General features: G+C 43.2%; 1 protein-coding gene across 4 annotated transcripts in view; it reads left to right on the top strand.

The window, feature by feature from the left end:
• The window catches only part of dclk2a (doublecortin-like kinase 2a), a 320,451-nt gene that overhangs the window by 166,747 nt on the left and 134,331 nt on the right, over positions 1–19,373 (top strand). For 3 of the 4 annotated variants that reach the window (XM_072564420.1, XM_072565652.1, XM_072566458.1), the window contains exons 3-5: positions 4,550–4,652; positions 13,861–13,965; positions 15,197–15,244. In XM_072564420.1, coding sequence (XP_072420521.1) covers positions 4,550–4,652; positions 13,861–13,965; positions 15,197–15,244 — 256 coding nt within the window. The remainder of the gene's footprint in view (positions 1–4,549; positions 4,653–13,860; positions 13,966–15,196; positions 15,245–19,373) is intronic. The other variant, XM_072564911.1, reaches the window with a different exon arrangement.

Below are 19,373 nucleotides of genomic sequence, written 5' to 3'. Positions count from 1 at the left end.
TATGGAAATCTAGCATCTCTTTGGGCAGAACTACAACTTCAGAGTAAGGTGGGGACAATTTTGCCAGTAGCTGGGCGTATTATCTTTAACCCTGAATTTCTGTATGTAGGGACCCTGAAGCAGGTGACATCTGCACAGCTCCCAATTCACCATCCAAGGGAGGTAACTAATGCTCTTCATGCTCGGAGAGAGGTGTTCACTACCCCAAACCTTCCAAGCAGCTCCAAGAACAAGCAACTAGCCACTGTGCTAATAAATCTCCCTGATCTGACTAAGTTGCACATTTTTTTCTAAGGTCATTGGATTCAGCCTTGTATAGAAATGTGCAATGTCCCTCAGAGAAACCTTTTGCAATAGAGTGGGATCAGGTGAAGATAGGACACCCCTCCTTTTTATTGATATCACAGTCCCATGTTCCTCACCAGGCCAGAGTTCATCTGCCTTCCCTGTTCGACCTCTTGCATTGAAATAAGTGCAGTTAAATTTATAAGTCCTACCTTCTTCTCTGCTTTGTGCCTGCCTGCCCTGACTGTTTGACTCATTTTTTTTTCTCAACTGTACTAGTCTCAGATTGAAAACTTTCCTCACTATCTCCCTGGCTCCCACCCCCTCCACCCACCTTATTAGTTTAAATTCTCCCGAGCAGCTCTAGCAAATCTCCCTGCCAGTATATTAGTCCCCTTCCAATTTAAGTGTAATCTGTCCTTCTTGTACAGGTCACTTCTACCCCAGAAGAGATTCCAATGATCCAAAAATGTGGATCCTTCTCCCGTGCAGCAACTCCTCAGCCATGCATTCCTCTGCTCTGTCCTGCTATTCCTGCCCTCACTAGCGCGTAGCACTGGGAGTAATCCAGATATTACTACTCTCGAGGACCTCCTTTTTAAATTCCTGCCTAACACTCTGTAATCTCCCTTCAGAATCTCATCCTTTTCCCTTCCAATGTCGTTGGTTCCAATGTGGACAATGACCTCCTGCTGGGCCCTCTCCCCCATGAGAACTTTCTGCACCCTCTCTGAGACATCCTTGACCCTGCCACCAGGGAGGCAACACACCATTCTGCTTTTTCGTTGATAGCAGAAACGTCTGCCTGTGCCTCTGACTAGAGAGTCCCCTAACAAAATCGATCGCTTGGAACCTAGTGTACCCCTCATTACATTAGAGCCTGTCTCGATACCAGAAACTTGGCTATTCGTGCTACATTCTCCTGAGAATCTATCACCCTTTACATTTTCCAAAACCTCATACTTGTTTGAAATGGGGATAGCCACAGAAGACTCCTGACTACCTGCCTACCTCTCTTACCTTTCCTGGAGTTAACACATCTATGTGACTGTATCTGCAACTTTTCTCCCTTCCTATACCTACCATCCATCACATCCCTTTGCTCTTGTAAATTCCTCATTGCCTCTAACTGTTGCTCCATTTGGTCTGATAGGATTCGCAACCAACAGCATTTATTGCAGATATAATCCTCAGTAAAACGTAAACTCTCTCTAAACTCCCACATTTGACAAGAGCAGCATATCACTCTATTAAGGGCCATTTTTACTTCTTCCAATCCACAGACCCAGAAAATAGCACCGTCTTATTCCTCCACAAAACACTGCTTCAAGCTAACTTGATATTTATGGCTTATATTTTTAAGTTTAATCAAGAAACATATCTCAATAAGACATATAATCAAGAAAGAACCCACTCTGCTCACTATTGCAGACTTACAGCAAGGCCACACTTAAAACTATTCACTTACCTGTTTGTGTGCTGTGACGTCTCCCAAACAGGTTCCTCCAAGATCAGTTGTGAATTTTACTGTTAATTTTCCTAGCTTAAAAATGTGTTGCTGGAAAAGCGCAGTAGGTCAGGCAGCATCAAAGGAACAGGAGAATCGATGTTTCGGGCATAAGCCCTTCTTCAGGAATCGTCTTTTCCTAGACGCACTCCAATGTCCACCGATACATGAATCCAAACAGCAAAGGCAGTAATTGCGCAGGTTCACTGCTCTGTCAGGAAGCAGTGTGGGTTTCTTTCTTTCTCTGTCTCCTGCACTGACCTGACCATGTGCTGACTTTGTCTGTTCCTCTCCCTTTTAAAAATGCCATTGTTTTGACTTTTTTTCTCCAAGTTCCAAAACAATGCAACAGCATATAAAACAGCAATTGCTGCTCCTGAAATTCGAGGAAATCACCTCCAACATGTGAAATAGCTCAGAAAAGGAGCAGCCTGTGATAGCCAGAAATGTTTCCCGTCCTCCATCTTGGATTACCTCGAATCCTTGTTGAATAACTCTGTGGAGCAGTGCTGTGGGCGTGAGGTTGAGGTGAGCTATGAATGTTGGGTATGAATCATGTTTGATCAGGATTGTTGGTCAGTGAATGAAGGAGGGATAATGGTGAATGGAGCCGTGAGAAATGCTGATGGTTCCTTTGTGAAAGCTCATTAGCTTTCATCTTGTGTTGCATCTAAGTTATTGGAACCAGACTACTAACAAATATTCTGATGACTATATGCTCCTGTTGTCTCAGTATTTGCCTAGAGTGCCCCTTGGCTCCCTTTTTTTATAGACTCATCGAGTCCCTACTATGTGGAAGCAGACCATTTGGCCCATCGAGTCCACACCAACCCTCTGAAAAGCATTCCACCCTATCCCTGTAACCTTGCATTTCCCATGGCTAATCCACCTAGCCAGCTCACCCCTGGACATTATGGATAATTTAATATGGTCAGTCCACCAAACCAGCACATCTGTAGACACTTTATTGAGGACATCACTCTTCCTATGCATCTCCTGGACCGAGGGCTCCAGTTTTATGTCACAGAACCCTGGAACTTGCTGTCTGACCTTTTACACCATTCACACTTATTACTACTCAAAGACTCTTATTCAGCCCCTCTAACACCTGCCAGAGCAAACATGTGCCTGCCCTTGAGATGCAGACAGGCTTTAAGTGATGCTCATCTCTCATGAACTTGGTACTGGATTAGTGGTGCTGGAAGAGCACAGCAGTTCAGGCAGCATCCAACGAGCAGCGAAATCGACGTTTCGGGCAAAAGCCCTTCATCAGGAATAAAGGGCTTTTGCCCGAAACGTCAATTTCGCTGCTCGTTGGATGCTGCCTGAACTGCTGTGCTCTTCCAGCACCACTAATCCAGTATTTGGTTTTCAGCATCTGCAGTCATTGTTTTTATCTCATGAACTTGGGACTTGTCCTGATTATCACAGCCATTCAGTATTGTGTGCTGGATTGCATGTGATTGGATGCTGCCTGCAATATCACAAGTTGATTGTGGTTAATCGTGCATCATGATTCCCTTATATATTTTGGGCCTTATCAAATTCTACCCCATGAAGCTTCCAGTTGTATGGTGTACTGAACATCAAAATATACTGCAAAATGTAAGTGCATGGCCTGACCCAGTGTGACAGAACGGACTATAACCCGTTAAATTGTAATTACTTGAGACAGGAAAGACCTACCTGAGCAATAATTTCTGCCTCACTGCTACGAGCTTCGACTTATCTAGAAATGTTACCAGTATCTTCACTTCACAAAGTTTTGTTTATCCATCAACTCAGCCCTCATAACCTCCACCCCACCTTGATTTCAAGATCTTTATTTCCTGGTCAACTGTCCATAATCTGTCTTCACCTCAGACCCAGATAACTTCCAAATGCCCTTCTGAATTTGAACTATTATGCATCGCATTCCCTTTGTCCCACCATTAATCCCAAAACCAAAATTAGTCCCAAAATTGTGAAGTCTGAAATCTTCTCTCTCTTGCCTTTTTTAAGTCAGTCTTCTGTGACCACACTTTTGGTAACTCCTTCTGACCTTCATTGTTTTTCCTGCTGGGTCACCTGCCTCTTTAAGTGATATTGTGGAATGATTTACTATATTAAGTCTGTCATATAGATGTCAGTTCTTGTCATGCACCAACTTGCTGAGTAGAAGTGTACACATTTGTAATGGAAAGTAAGTCAAAGGGTTTCAGGAACCATGGGTGATTTGGTGATGGGGAAAATAAACTTTTCAGCACAACTGGATTTAATATAAAAAAGAAAAATACATAACAGGGGTTCAGGTAAAAGGGGCTTTCACCACCATGGCTCCATTTACTGCTCCCAGGTTTGACTTGGCTGTTTGGATGCTGGATCAAGTGTTTATTTTAAAGCTGAGACAAATCATTTTTTGTTAAGCAAAGGTATTAAGGGATATGGGCCAAAGGTTAGTTAGACCACAGATCAGCCATGATCTCATTGAATAGTGGAACAGGCTTGAGTGGCTGAGGGACTACTCTGTTCTCATGGTTTGTGATAAATTGAGATGAGTAGAGCCTGTTGTCTTTGGAACTGTATTTGGCATCTTGCCTGAGACTGACAAGCTCACAACTGAAACGGTCAATAAGAGTGTTCCTGAATTTCAATCTTTATTACTCAATTAAGATGTATAAAGACATATTATTAAAATAGAGTATTAGAATGCTCTTTTATTATTTGATTTAAGTAATTTGTTCAACAAGTGATTACTATAGCTATTTTCTCTTTCAGATCATTTGCCTGCAGGACTTTTTTGGGGACGATGATGTCTTTGTTGCTTGTGGTCCAGAAAAGTATCGCTATGCCCAGGATGACTTTTTACTGGACAGCAGTGGTAAGATTCTGTGGATCATTCTGTGTATGATTCAAATTCAATCTCCCTCTTCTATGAATGAGGTTAAAGAAATAAGGAAATTTCCATTTGGCTCCAAGTCGTGATTTTGATTGTTCTTATTTGAAGTTAACTAGCCTTTTTGAATTGTTCCATTCGAAATTGAGCTTGCCTTCTATCAAGCTGGCTGTTAATAACTGAAAATTGCCTTTAATAGGTCAGCTGACAAAGTCTTACTGTTACAACACCTTTAAATGAATCTTTTTACAACTGTCAAGCTTACTTTGTTTGTTTGAATGAGACATGTGGAGCACAAATCTTGCATCTGAAATTGTTAAAGTTGGTGCTGTGATTAATACCCAGACGCTGATCCTTGTGCTGCAAGCAGGGTTACTATATCACTGCTGGTTGTTTGAAGGAAGGCAGCCAGGGTTCCTTGCTTTGACCTTTATCCATTGCCCCAGCTTGTTGAGGATGTTATCGTCTTGCTTGGATGAATGGACAGCACCTACTTGTGTGAGGTACAACTAACAACACCCTTGTAAAACTTTACTGAAGCAAGGAGTTGATTCCTTTAACTGATGCAGAGTGGGGAGGAGAAACTTGATCAGAAAAAGAAGCCACTTCCAGCTATTTCCATGGATATGTGAAGGGATTGCACATCCATAATAAAGAGAAACCAACTGCAACCTGAAAACTGGAAATTCTGAAACCAACTAAAGCATCAGACGAATTGTAGATGTAAATGGGCAGGGACTGGATTGGGGGGAGAAAAGACTGAGTCAAGGTAGGGAGAGATGAGCTCTGTGGGGCAGGAGCAGGCAGAAACATTGGGTCTGCAAAGGGAATCCTGTTGGTGGATTTTTGGAAGGAGTTAGAAGTGAGCCCTCTCAGTTTGGAGGTAGTGGTGGGGAGATCACCAGATGAAGTGAGGTCAGTGACCCATAGTTGATACAATGGCCTGATGTTCAATGGTGGGCTCATGGCCCGGGGAGATAGGAGGAGGTTATCTGAGAGCTGCTGCTCAGCATCTGCAATGTAGAGTCCAGTAAAGCAGCACCACCTTTTATAGGCAGGCTGAATGACAAAGTCAAGGTGGGATCTAAGCATTGGAGTGCAGTCAGTTCGAGGAAGACAGTTTGGTTTGGGTGGGGGGTGGGCAGAGAAAAATGGCAGCATGACTCTATTTGTTGTCTACAATTTAAATTTGAGAATTGAGCAGATCATGTTAGCTGAGTTATGCAGCTTATTCAAAAAGTTGAGATCAAATATTCTATATCATTCTGCCTAAGTTGGTTGAAAAGCTGTGTGATGGCAAATTATAAAGAGCAAAAGGGTAGACAGGTGGAACGGTGACACAGTGGTTAGCACTGCTGCCTCACAGCACCAGGGACCTGAGTTCAATTCCCACCTTTGGGTGACTGTCTGTGTGGAGTTTGCACATTCTCCCCGTGTCTGTGCGGGTTTCCTCCGGGTGCTTCGGTTTCCTCCACAATCCAAAGATGTGCAGGTCAGGTGAATTGGCCGTGCTAAATTGCCCGTAGTGTTAGGTGAATCAGTCAGGGGCAAACATGGGGGGGGGGGACGGGTGGGTTTCTCTTCGGAGGGTTGGTGTGGACTTGTTGGGCCGAAGGGCCTGTTTCAACACTAATCTAAATCTAAAGAACCTGAAGTCTAATTCACATTGATATTAGACCGAGTAATACATTTTAATAAGATTTAATACTTTTTTTTAACCTGTCACACATCAAATTTTCTGCTTGGCTTTATTAAATCCTATAGATGTCATTGATCAATTGTATTGAGGCGTCAGCGTAGAGCAGGCTTGCTTTTGAGTCAGAAGCTTGTGGATACAGGTCTCATCCCAACTCTTCATATAATCAGAAAACAAGCTTAGCACACCACCCAGGAATGAGGGAAGTGTTCCATTGGCAGAGACGCTGTCTTATAGCTCAGACAATAAGCAGTGCCCAATCTTTTCTCTCTGATGGACATTTGATAATTCTGTTGTACCGTTTTGAAGAGGAGTAGTTTACATTCTCCCCAATTTCCTGGTCAGTCATTACCACTCAAGCGACACCACTGAAACAGAGGACCTTGTGAATATCACTATGGTGCTTTTAGGACCTTGCTTTGCAGAAATTGATTATAACATTGCCTACATTAAAACTGAGATGGCACATCAAAAGTACTGCACTGGCTGTAAAAGTACGTTCGGAAGTCCTGAAGTTCTGAAAGACACCACATAAAATGGAAGTTTTTTTTAAGATGTGCAGTTATGCACAGTGTAACAGCATAGAACATAGAACGTAGAAAAATACAGCGCAGTACAGGCCCTTTGGCCCTCGATGTTGCGCCGATCCAAGCCCACCTAACCTACACTAGTCCACGATCCTCCATATGCCTATCCAATGCCCGTTTAAATGCCCATAAAGAGGGAGAGTCCACCACTGCTACTGGCAGGGTATTCCATGAACTCACGACTCGCTGAGTAAAGAATCTTCCCCTAACATCTGTCCTATACTTACCACCCCTTAATTTAAAGCTATGCCCCCTCGTAATAGCTGACTCCATACGTGGAAAAAGGTTCTCATGGTCAACCCTATCTAAACCCCTAATCATCTTGTACACCTCTATCAAGTCACCCTAAACCTTCTTTTCTCCAATGAAAACAGCCCCAAGTGCCTCAGCCTTTCCTCATACGATCTTCCTACCATACCAGGCAACATCCTGGTAAACCTCCTCTGCACCCGTTCCAGTGCCTCCACATCCTTCCTCTAGTATGGCGACCAAAACTGCACACAATACTCCAGATGCGGCCACACCAGAGTCTTATATGGCTGCAACATGACCTCAGGACTCAGGAACTCAATTCCTTTACCAATAAAAGCCAGTACACCATATGCCTTCTTCACAGCACTATTTACCTGGGTGGCAACTTTTAGAGATCTGTGTACATGGACACCAAGATCCCTCTGCTCATCCACACTACCAAGTATCTGACCATTAGCCCAGTACCCCATATTCTTGTTACTCTTACCAAAGTGAATCACTTCACACTTACCTACATTGAACTCCAAAAGCATAAAGCACTATTTATAATAAAACAAGTCAATTTTTCTCTCATATTAAAACTATGCAATTTTCTTGTTTAGAAATTGAGTTTTCCTGAGGTTGGTGAGGTACTTGTTCCATTTTCAAGCAAGATTCTACTGCAAGTCAAATATGATTCAAAAAATTCCAGTCTATTTGAATCGTTACACCATGTTCTGTTCTCATCGTCCTGGGCTCACATTTTGGATTTTCATCGTGACACTTTCTGGGCTGTGGGAATATGCAAGAGTCCAACGTTTTAAGTTGAATACAGAGCATTAATATTTCACTCTAGGTTTTGTGCATACGTCTTAGCCAGCATAATTAACTGGAAACGTGAATCAGGATGGTTATTAAAGGGAAAGCTGGACCCCTGAAAATGGATTGTAGATCATTAAGGGATCAGAACTTTTTTTTTCTCTCAGGTAGCCATTTTACATTAAGTAAATCTCGTGTTTCTTAACCAAGTTGTTAATGCAGATAAGCAGGTAAATTAAACCGCAATGGGACGAGTGAGATAAAAATGACCCCTCTAGTTCTTCTTGAAGGTGTGGTAAATGATCTTTTTAAATACAACAAGAGTATAGCCTCTTGTCAAATAATTGACACCTCCAGTAGCGTGGCACTCAGAGCGGCATGTTCCAGTTGTTGAAGTGTGGGATAAATTCGCAACCTTTACAATCAGAAGTGAGAGTGCTGCCATCACTCTAATACTATTACTGTTTAGATGCAGTTTATACCTTCACAGTTGTTATGGACCAGGCCAGACCCCTCAAAACATTTCAAGAAGGTAGCCCAAACTAACTTTGTTATTTGATTTTAAGCAAGTGTTCAGTGGCTATTCCAGGAGAATTTATTTACAAGATTACCAAATGAAACACAAAGAACAGAAAACAGAATACCGAATAACCTATCCTATCTGAAAACCCAACAGACTACCCCAACTTCCAAAATACTCGCAGCAATCCCCATAAACACCCCTTGGCACAAAAGGAAGAATCAAACAAGATCTAACAGGAGAGAAGTCCAAGAGAGAGAGGGTCTAACAGCCTTTCTTCTCTCTCTCTCTCTCTCTCTCTCTCTCTCTCACACACACACACTCACACTCACACACACACACACACACACACACACACACACACACACATACACACACACACACCTGCATTAAAACCAAACCAGAGTAAAGCTTTGAGGACTGGCCACTTCCGTTTCATTATACAAGTGGTTTTATTGTTAGTACTTGAAAGCCTTCTTCCCGAGGCAGTATCTGTTAGCTGTAAACAAATTTACCCTAAAGTCCATCCAAACTCAGACTTTTCGGGACCTGTGTCATTTATAACCTCTCTGGAAAAAATACCAAGGACAATCTAACCTTGTTAAAGGAGCAGCTTCATCACACAGTGTTTCGAACCACTCTGAAGCTTGTGTTACAGCAAATGTACACTCACAATGTCCACAAAAAACAACTGAAATGAACAAGTAGGTAACCTGCATGATGGTGGTCTAACTTGACCAGAAGAAGAAGAAAGCTCCCTTCCCTCCCTTCAATCATACCAGGGGATCGATTACCCTATACTGATAAGGCCTCAACTCATGGAACGTGACAGATGCACTATTCACAACTTTGAAGGAGCTTTGGCCACAGTTCTCGGAATATAATTTAAATATTCATGTGCACCATTTAACTGGAGTGGAAATAAGTAGGTCTGACCACTAGAACAAATGGGGGTGAGAGTTGAGAAATGTTTTTTTCATTCACTCAGGAGCTGTGGGTGTTGCTAGCTTGGCTAGCATTTATTGCCCAATCTAGACACCCTTAAGCAGTTGGTAGTGGGCTGCCTTCTTGAACCACTATTGTCCAATTGGCGTAGGTCAATCCACAATGCTGTTAGGGTGGGAGTTGCAGGATTTGACCTAGCAACATTGACCAAACAGTGATTTATTTCAAAGTCAGGATGGTGTGTGGGTTGAAGTGAAACCTGTAGGTTGTAGCTTTCCCATAATTTTGCTGTCCTGTCCTTCTGGGTGGAAGAGGCAGTGGATTTGGAAGATGCTATCTGAAGAATCTTGGTAAATTGTTACAATGCATCTTGTAGATGGTACACTGTAGCTACTGAGTATAAAAGGCCAAGGGAGTGAATGTTCGTGGGTGTAGTCCCAATCAAGTGGGCTGCTTTGTCCTAGATGATGTCAAGCTTCTTGAGTGCTATTAGAGCTACATTTGTCCAGGCAAGTGTAGTGTATTTTATCACACTCTTGTGCTTAGTGCATGGTGGATAGGAAACAGGAGGTGAGTTAATCGCTACAGTATACCTAGTCTCTTAGCTGCTCTGGTATCCAAATATTTACATGACTAGTCCACTTTAAATTCTGGTCAATGCTAATCCACAGGAGTTGACAGCAGGGTATTTGGTGACGCCATTAAATGTCCAGGGGCGATAGTTAGATCATCTCGGTGACAATAGATGTGAAACATTAGGAAAGAATGTGCCAGTTTGTAGAAGGACAGGGTGGCTAGACATCATTTTGATGAAAGGAGGAACTACAATGAACAGAAAAATGCCTTGTGGATTATATGGCTAATTATGAATTTGGGGTTTTCATGAATCATTTGGCAGTGTTACAGCAGGAGATTGAAGGATCCTGGTTGGAAATTCTACCTCAGTATTTTCATGAAAAATGGGAAAATACTGGCAAGAGAGAGTGCTTTGCTATCTGTGAACATTACCATTATCTATTTGTAATAAGTTCTGTGGAAGTTAATGTTCATTTCTGTTTCCTTCAGAGTTCCTGAGAGTATGATGAGCCTGTTGAGGACAATGGCAATGTGAATTTATCCAGCATCTTAAGAATATCCCACTGTGCTTGACTGAAGAGTCACCAAACAATTGGTGCTCAGTGAATGAAAAGGTCAAATGTCTAGTTAAAGATGTTTTTTAAAAAAAATACATATTAAAGGAGGAGGAGTGTGTAACTTTGCAGTGGTAGTTCAAGAACGTAGGGTCTGGACAATTGAAGACAATGCTGGGGCAAGGAAAAAGGAGGCAGTGTAAGTAGGCAGAGTTGGACAAACACCGAATTCTCAGAGGGTTCTCCAGCTAGATGAAGTTAGGAAGTAAATGGGATACATAGATGATGCAGACAAAAAAAAAATCAAAGGTAGTTCCAAGAGCAAACAAAATATGTGGGAAAACGACAGGAATGGATTAAAATATAAAGGCCTGGATTTTCTCCTCAGTGGCAGAGCAGGAGCAATAAGAGTTGGGGGTTTTGTGACAAAGCACGATTCCAATGACACCCTTTCCCATCACAGACTGAAATCATGGCCCATTTGATGGGTCATAGGTTCATGATATACTATTATAAATAGACTTGTCTTTGTTAGCTTGTCTTTCTCTCCTCCTGTTCCCCACCTAAACCCTCAACCCTGTACTCCCTATTAACACTTGGGAGGGCGTGGGAGGATTCTAGGTGAGAGAGCAATGTTTGGAGGGTGAGTAAGGAGAACATTAGGAGGATGGGTAAAGAGGAGGCTGGGAGAGGGAACGGTGTTGGGGGTGTGGGTAAAGAGGATGCTGGGAGAGGCAGCAGTGTTGGGGGTGTGGGTAAAGAGGATGCTGGGAGAGGGAGCAATGTTGTGGGGGTGTGGGTAAAGAGGATGCTGGGAGAGGGAGCAATATTGGGAGGGTGAGTAAGGAGGATGTTAGGAGGATGGGTAAAGAGGATGCTGGGAAAGGGAATAATATTGGGAGTCTGGATAAGGAGGTTGCTGGGGTCATGAGTAGTGTTGAGTTGTCTTGGCATTGAAGCTTTTGGATATTTCCACCTGATTTACTTCAAACTGTGCTCCTGAGGTAAGCTTTACACCTGTTAAGAGCTTTGTGTCACCAATGTATAAAGTGTAGGGCAAACAGCTTGGTGTACATGTTTACAGATATACTAAATACATTCCTGTTGTATGTTGGCTCCTAGGTATTAGAAATAATCACTCTTTGGGTTTGGAAAGGTTAGACCTCTTTGACTCAGCAGTTTGTGGTGCTGTCAGTTACTGAGCTACATCGGGCCAATGTTGTGTTACATGTAACTTGACCCTTCAGTACAGGTTTTAGCCTCCTGGAGCATTTTAAAGCACAATTCATTCCTGACGAATCGGTTCCCAACTCTTAACAGACATTACAACAAAACGTTATGAGGCCCATCAGCATGGTCTCCCAAAGAACCAATTTTGGCATATCCAAAGTTCCAGGTTCAGGAATAAATCAGCTCCCACTGCGATACACAATAGTAGTAAACATCTCAGCTTCACTACTCTTGGGATTAGAAGATCGAGGTAGATGTCAGTTTGTGCGTGATTGAATTTACACCAAGTCAACTTAATAGTCTTGATGTTGTTGAAATGAAATCTTTGTGTCACTAAAAGGTAGAAACTCTGCTATGTTTTTGTAGGGTTCCTGCATGGAATGGAGGTACAGTTTGATCTGGTAGCAAGGCAACAACTGTACTTCCTTAGACTTCAAGGAGTTTGTCACTAGGAACATTTGACTTACTGGTTTAAACAAAGTGCTCCTCTGCTTGGCTGTTTCCAAAGAACCCGTTTAGATTTATTGATGATGTTATTAATTAATGACAAGAGGGGCCAAACAGCAAGCTGCAACTAGGGAGGTGGGGTTGAAAGGAGTGGGTGGGTGGAGACTGAACCCTGGAGGGGGAGAGGGGGGTGGGGGGTGAGGGGTGAGGGGTGGGGAGTGGGGAGTGGGGAGAGAGAGACCTGCCAACAGGCTTGGCATTCAATGGAGGCCACTTCAATGCCAGCAAAATCCCAACCAAGCCCCTCTCTTTATCATCCTCATTGGAAACTTTTGAATATTTGTTGCTCCTGGGCATGGGGCTGCTAATGTTGTTTGTCTACCATTTACTGGAGATGAAAGCACAATGGCCCACTAACCTGAGGCTCCGGTGTGCAAGTTTACCCCCTGTTCCACCTTCAGCATTTCTCCACATGACCTGGAAAGTTTCGACTTTACGTATTAGAAGTATATGTTGCCCAGACTACTGCAAGTTGTCTTTAGGGAACAAATCCGGGACACCCGCACCAATCAACCCCACCACCTCATGGCCCAACATTTCAACTCCCCCTCCCACTCTGCTGAGGACATGCAGGTCCTGGGCCTCCTCCACCTCCACTCCCTCACCACCCGACACCTGGAAGAAGAACGCTTCATCTTCCGCTTCGGAACACTTCAACCCCAGGGCATCAATGTGGACTTCACCAGTTTCCACATTTCCCCTCCCCCCCCCCCCACCTTACCCTAGTTCCAAACTTCCAGCTCAGCACCATCCTCATGACCTGTTCTACCTGTCAATCTTCCTTCCCATCTATCCGGTCCACCCTCCTCTCTGACCTATCACCTTCATCCCAACCTCCATCCACCTGTTGTACTCTTGGCTACCTTCTCTCCAGCCCCACCTCCTCCCATTTATCTCTCCACCCTGGAGGCTCCCTGCCTTCATTCCTGATGAAGAGCTTTTGCCCGAAACGTCGATTTTCCTGCTCCTCGGATGCTGCCTGACCTGCTGTGCTTTTCCTGCACCAGTCCAATCTTGACTCTATCTCCAGCATCTGCAGTCCTCACTATTGCCTACTGCAAGTTGTATGGAATGCAGATCTTCTGAATTCCAAGAATTTTAGTTTTGGTTTGCTGCTTGATGCATGACACCCATCTGTTAGTTACCCTGTGGCACAAACAACAGAAGAATACCGAGACTCTATTGTAAATAAGACTGGGTCATTTAACTTTTCAGGGATGTCATTACCATAAGGGCCCAGGTGATATGCAGTATCTTGAAAAGTTGTAAGTAAAGAAAACAACTAAACACTATCAGTTTATTCCACTGAGGTCTTATGTAATTTCATCTCTTACGCTACAGCTAATGCTGCCAATTCTGCTGCAGATTGTAAACTGTACGTCGGTGTTAAGGACACAATGGTAGAACACTAACATGGAACTGCACCATAATATAGTTAATGCACATTTTGCAATCAATAATGGCATGAAATCCAGGAATAAAGTATGACATGTGAAAGATATAGTAATGTATCTCTTTTCTGTTCCAGAGTGTCGGGTGATGAAATCATCGTACTCGCGTTCTGGTAGCGCCTCACGACATTCTGGATCAAGAAGTCCCGGGCTATCTCGTCGAAGCAGATCTCCTGCATCAGGTACTTTTTTTAAAAGAATGGCCACACAAGTAAAACCATCAAGTGAAGTGATAAACTGATCTTAGAACCTGCTGAGGAAATTGCGTGCGAGAATGCATTGTCAGAAAGATATTTGGCCTGTGGACCCACAAAAGTCGCTTCCAATCTGTTTTTAAATTACTTTGTGCAGTGTGGCCATTGCATTTATTGCCCTTGAGAAGAGTGGTTGTGAGTTAACACCTTAAACTGCTGCAGTCCTGAGCTGCAGGTACACTCACAGTATTAGCTTCTTTTGAAGCTGTTCTCGTGTGACTATTTCTGACCTTTATCCCTTACCCTTATCCATGTCAGACTTTCACTTGATGTTTACATCACAAAACGCTTTTGAATGTTGCTTTAAAAGTAGCCATTGTAAATAAGTGTTCTGCATCCTGTCTGGCAGAAAAATTCCAGATTCAAGGGGTGAATAATGCTTATTATGACTTTGTTGGACACTTACCCCGGAAAGTTTAGCACTTACGGCACTTTAGGGTCTTATTTGTCTCACGTTTCTCAAATAACGCATGGTTTATTTTGCCAACAGGAAACACTTTGGGCGTGATTCTTTAAATTTTTATATCTGGAGGTCATTTTAACTTTATGCAATATAACAAAGCTGATTTCAGATTAGCTACCACTTATGTACGCGGCTACACTAATCTTGGGTTGGCAAAGGAAGGTTAACCAAACTCTGAAATGGGAGGCCAATTTGATGTTTCAATTTTATACCATTTCCCCAAGTGAAACTTCTCCTGCTTTATTTATAAGACAGCTGCAACTATAAACTGTAATAATGCGTGAACAAAAAAGACACCTGGGTGTTTGAACTTACACATGTAATAGAACAAATATATGTTCAATGTGAAGGTTAGAGTTTTTGAATAGAACCACACAACCTGATTTTCACATAGTTGGTTTGTAGTCATTATTTTTTAAAAACGTGTTTCAGAGATCTGTTTTTCCAGATTCAGAAAATTGTGTCTCCCACACTGTATAATACTGTACCCTGTATGCAGTTGTATATTTGTGATCTCTAATGTCTTCATCTCCTTATATTAATCTTTGTTACAAAGCTAAATGTTGTTTGTAATTGTCTTTGTCTTTAACCCTTCTTCTGTTTTGGATTTGAATCACTTCTATTTATGATCGTGTGGTAACATCTCTCTCCTTAATGTTTTTTCCTTCTGTTTGTGTGTTAACTGAATGAGTGCAGTTAAAAGAGGAGGTTACTACACAGCTTTCTCTCCAGTCAAATCCCCAGGTGAGCCCCTCTTTTCATACAATCCCATATTATACTTTGTTACCATCCTCAAGGCAGGTTTCTTTCTACAATGGTATATTCACAAAGAGCTTGAGTTTTCCCCATCTCAGCAGTTGATGAGGAACTGGAAGGATGAGGACTGTACTGGACCTGGTGGCTTGATCATATGAACTTATCTATACCTAGTGTAATTACGAATGACAGAAATAACAACAAAGTAGTTTTGGTGTGTCAACCTCATTTGCTACTTGAAACTTTCTGGGGATGGAATTACTTTTGGGCTTTAGGATAAGAAGAACGGTAGCTTAAACCCCACGGAAGTCAACAAAGATGAAAATAAGCTGCTCTGTGAAAGCATGGGCCATGTAATGTTGATTTGTGAGAGAGTTGGATTTGCACAGAAGCAGAATTAGAAGAATTCACCAATATCCCCAATAATCATTGCAGCTCTATTAAATGGAAAACTGTAAGCAAAGTATTGATTTTGAGAGAGATAAAACACAGAACTGGAGATCTGAAACTAAAACAAACTGCTGGTGAAACTCAGCACATCTGCCAACATCTGTTGGTGGGGGTGGGGGTGGGGGGGGGGGGGGGGGCGTTGGAGGAGAGGAAAGCAAAGTTAATTTACCAAGATCAGTGACTCTTCATTGGAACTGGGCTACATGTGCTAACTCTGGACATTAGTTCCAATTGATTTTGTGGACACTATTGTAGTCAGTTGATGTAAAATAATGGACATACGGTGGCAGCAAATGCATTAAAAAAAAACACACCTTTTCTATACACAGAAAGCCATGACAATGTGTGTGCTTCCAGTTTGATGACATTACACTACAACATATTTGTCTCTAACACAGCTACTGAGCTTAAGTAATTCACAGTATGTAAGATGCTTTGTGAGGTGCTAACACACAAATCTTTATGAAGTAAAAGTGTTCAATGTTAAATTATACAATTGGCTTAAAAATAAAGCACTGTGGATGTTGGAAACCAGAAACAAAAATAGAAATTGCAGGAAAAGTTCAGCAGGCCCAGCACCATCTGTAGAGAGAAAGGAGAGTTGACTTGAAGCTTTATCTCTGCAGATGCTGCCAGACTTGCTGAGTTGTTCAGCAACTTCTGTTTGGATACAATTAACTCTGTTCATTACAAGAGCATCCACTACACCCCCACCACCCATTATAATAGGTTGTAAACCCTTGTAACTTTAACCTAAAAGCCCCACATTAATTTGCAAGGAATACATTACCTCAGTTTTCTCATCACCAGTGGGGTGAGTTTTCCTTTGTTGAAAAGTTTTAAACTGTTTTCACTCCATTGTATTCTCACTCCCTCCTTTCAGACCCCTTGCATCAGCCACACTCCGTCTTCCCCTTTTGTGGACTCTCTATCATCAAATTCTCTTTTTATCGCACTTCACTATCTTTTGCAAATCCTCTCCCCACTTTGCACACCCCAGATCCTCTCTACAGTTCTTCTTGATCCTCATCCCTCAATGCCCCACAAAGCTCCTTTCTCTTCACTCTTTATCATCACTCCCTCTTGTTACCTAGGCCCTCATCTGTGCTTCCCTGAGGAGAAAGTGAGGTCTGCAGATGCTGGAGATCAGAGTAGAGAGTGTGGTGCTGGAAAAGCGCAGCAGATCAGGCAGCATCCGAGGAGCAGGAGAATCGACATTTCGGGCAAAAGCCCTTCATCAGGAATGAGGCTGGTAGCCTCTGGGGTGGAGAGATAAATGAGAGGGGTGTGGAAGGTAGCTGAGAGTGCAATAGGTGGATGGAGGTGAGGGGAAAGGTGATAGGTCAGAGAGGAGGATAGAGCGGATAGGTGGGAAAGAAGATTGACAGGTGGGACAGGTCATGAGGATGGTGCTGAGCTGGAAGGTTGGAACTGGGGTAAGTTGGGGGGAGGAAATGGGGAAACTGGCGAAATCCACATTGATGCCCTGGAGTCGTAGGGACCCGAGGTGGAAGATGAGGCATTCTTCCTCCAGGCATTGGGTGGTGAGGGAGTGGCGATGGAGGCGGCCCAGGACCTGCATGTCCTCAGCCGAGTGGTGGTGGGGGTGGGGGAGAGGAATTGAGGTGTTCAGGCATGGGGCGGTGGGGTTGGTTGGTGCAAGTGCCCCGGAGATGTTCTCTGAAGCGATCTGTGAGATGGCATCCTGTCTCCTCAAAGTAGAGGAGACCGCATTGAGAGCAACGGATACGGTAAATGACGTGTCGAAGTGTGGGTAAAACTTTGATGGATGTGGAAGGCTACTTTGGAGCCTTGGATGGAGGTGAAAGGGGAGAACTCATTCCTTGACTTCATTCCAAAGCCTCACTCTTCAGTTCCTTCATCTGGTTCCCATCATTTACAACCATGCTTCCCAATGTCACTCCTGAGGCCCTTGGCCTCACTGACAGGGCCCTGACCTCCTTCCCAAGCTTCATTCCTGCACAAGCTTCGTTGTCCAGCCTCACTGCCCAGCCTCAGCCTTTGATGTCTTCCTGGGACCCCCTCCTCATTCAGTCATTCCATTTGCTGTTCAGGGTGACTTTTTTTCACTGATTGGTTGACCCTGTGAGTGAATTCCCCTGACTGTTTTTGGATTTCAGGGGTGTGTTCACCTGCTGTAACTGTGTAATTTGAGCCCTGTCTATGGTTTTAACCAGATCCCAGCCCACAAGGTAGTTATGGAGGTAGAGAGAGTGGGGCTTCAGGCAGTGAATGCCTTTGAATGAGGGACCATAGCTGTGCTCCAGAAGCAATCCCAGATGGTACGCTTACTTAATAAAGCAGTACCTGTTTAAGACTAAGACGAGGAGAAATTCCTCTTCCCAGAGGGTTGAGAGTCTTTGGAACTCCTTTTCGCAAAGAGCTATGGGGGCAGAGTCCTTCTACTTATTTAAGTTTGAGATAGATACTTCATCAGTAGGGGAATCAAGGGTTATGGGGAAGGGTAGGAAAGTGGATGTGAGGGTGGGGTAAAACTGAGGTACTAGGGAAAAGTTCCAAGCAGAAAGGAAAGTGTTCCTGGCAATCGTGTGGCTGCACTGTTGCCACCCTTTTTAAACACAGAAGGTACCACCTGACTGGTCGATGGGAGGAATGAATCCAGTTGGTAGCTGGAAGGAAGGGTCAGTCAGAAGAATCGAAGGGAGGGGGAGGGGATGGAAAAGGAGGTTATTTGAAATTGGAGAACTCAATGTTGAGTTCTCTGGGTGTAGGCTGGCCAAGCGGAAGACGAGGTGTTGTTCCTCCAATTTGCAGTCTGGTTCACTGTAGCAATGGAGGAGGCCAAGGATGGTCAAGTGGGAAAGGGAATTAAAATGGGTGGTGACTGGGAGGTCAGTTCGACCCCTACAAGCCCAGTTGAGGTGCTTGGCGAAATGTGCCCTAAGTTTTACGTTTGGTCTCACTGATGTAGAGAAGACCTTCTCTATGCTCCAAGTGTGAGTTGTGATCACATGCAGCAAAGCTTAGGAAATGGGAATGCAGCCTGTGGTTTACATCAATTAATGGGACATAGCTGCAGTTTCCTAAGACACACAGCCAGTGTGTGGAGTAACTATATAAATTCCATCTTTGATTGTCAATAATATTTTCTGATTGTTTCAGTTCAGGAGGGAGTGAGGGTGATGGAAAACTGTAGGAAGAAAGCTTATTTTATTGTTAATGTATATTGCCAACAACATTCAAGAAGCGTACTTAACCCAAACTGCCAAACTCTAAATGAAAATAAATAATCAAGCAATGGCATTCGAACATAAGAAGATAAGAAACTAGAACAAGAGAAAGCAACTCAGCTTATTGAGCCTGCTCTGCCCTCAGTAAAATCTGACTGTAGGTTTGGTTTTGGATGTCAAGTGTTGGGACTATCAAGTCAGGTTGACAGGGGGCCATGGAGGATTCGGGAGTAATGGGAATTGCTCAATTGTATCTATTTCCAGGAGTTAGATACAGTTTTAAGCTGTCTAACATTTCCTGGGTAACAATTCAGCTAAGTAAATTGGAATTGTTCTGATTAATAATCAGAAGATCTTATTGGGTCAATTTTACAGAAGTGCATGTGGCAAATGGATAGCTTTCCACAGCTGGGTTGTATGTAAACGTTCCCTGTTGAGAAGAACGGACTGTGCAC

This window comes from Chiloscyllium punctatum, chromosome 1 (genome assembly GCF_047496795.1).
Source record: "Chiloscyllium punctatum isolate Juve2018m chromosome 1, sChiPun1.3, whole genome shotgun sequence".
Classification (NCBI taxonomy): domain Eukaryota; kingdom Metazoa; phylum Chordata; class Chondrichthyes; order Orectolobiformes; family Hemiscylliidae; genus Chiloscyllium; species Chiloscyllium punctatum.
This window is presented reverse-complemented; position numbering and strand designations above follow the sequence as displayed.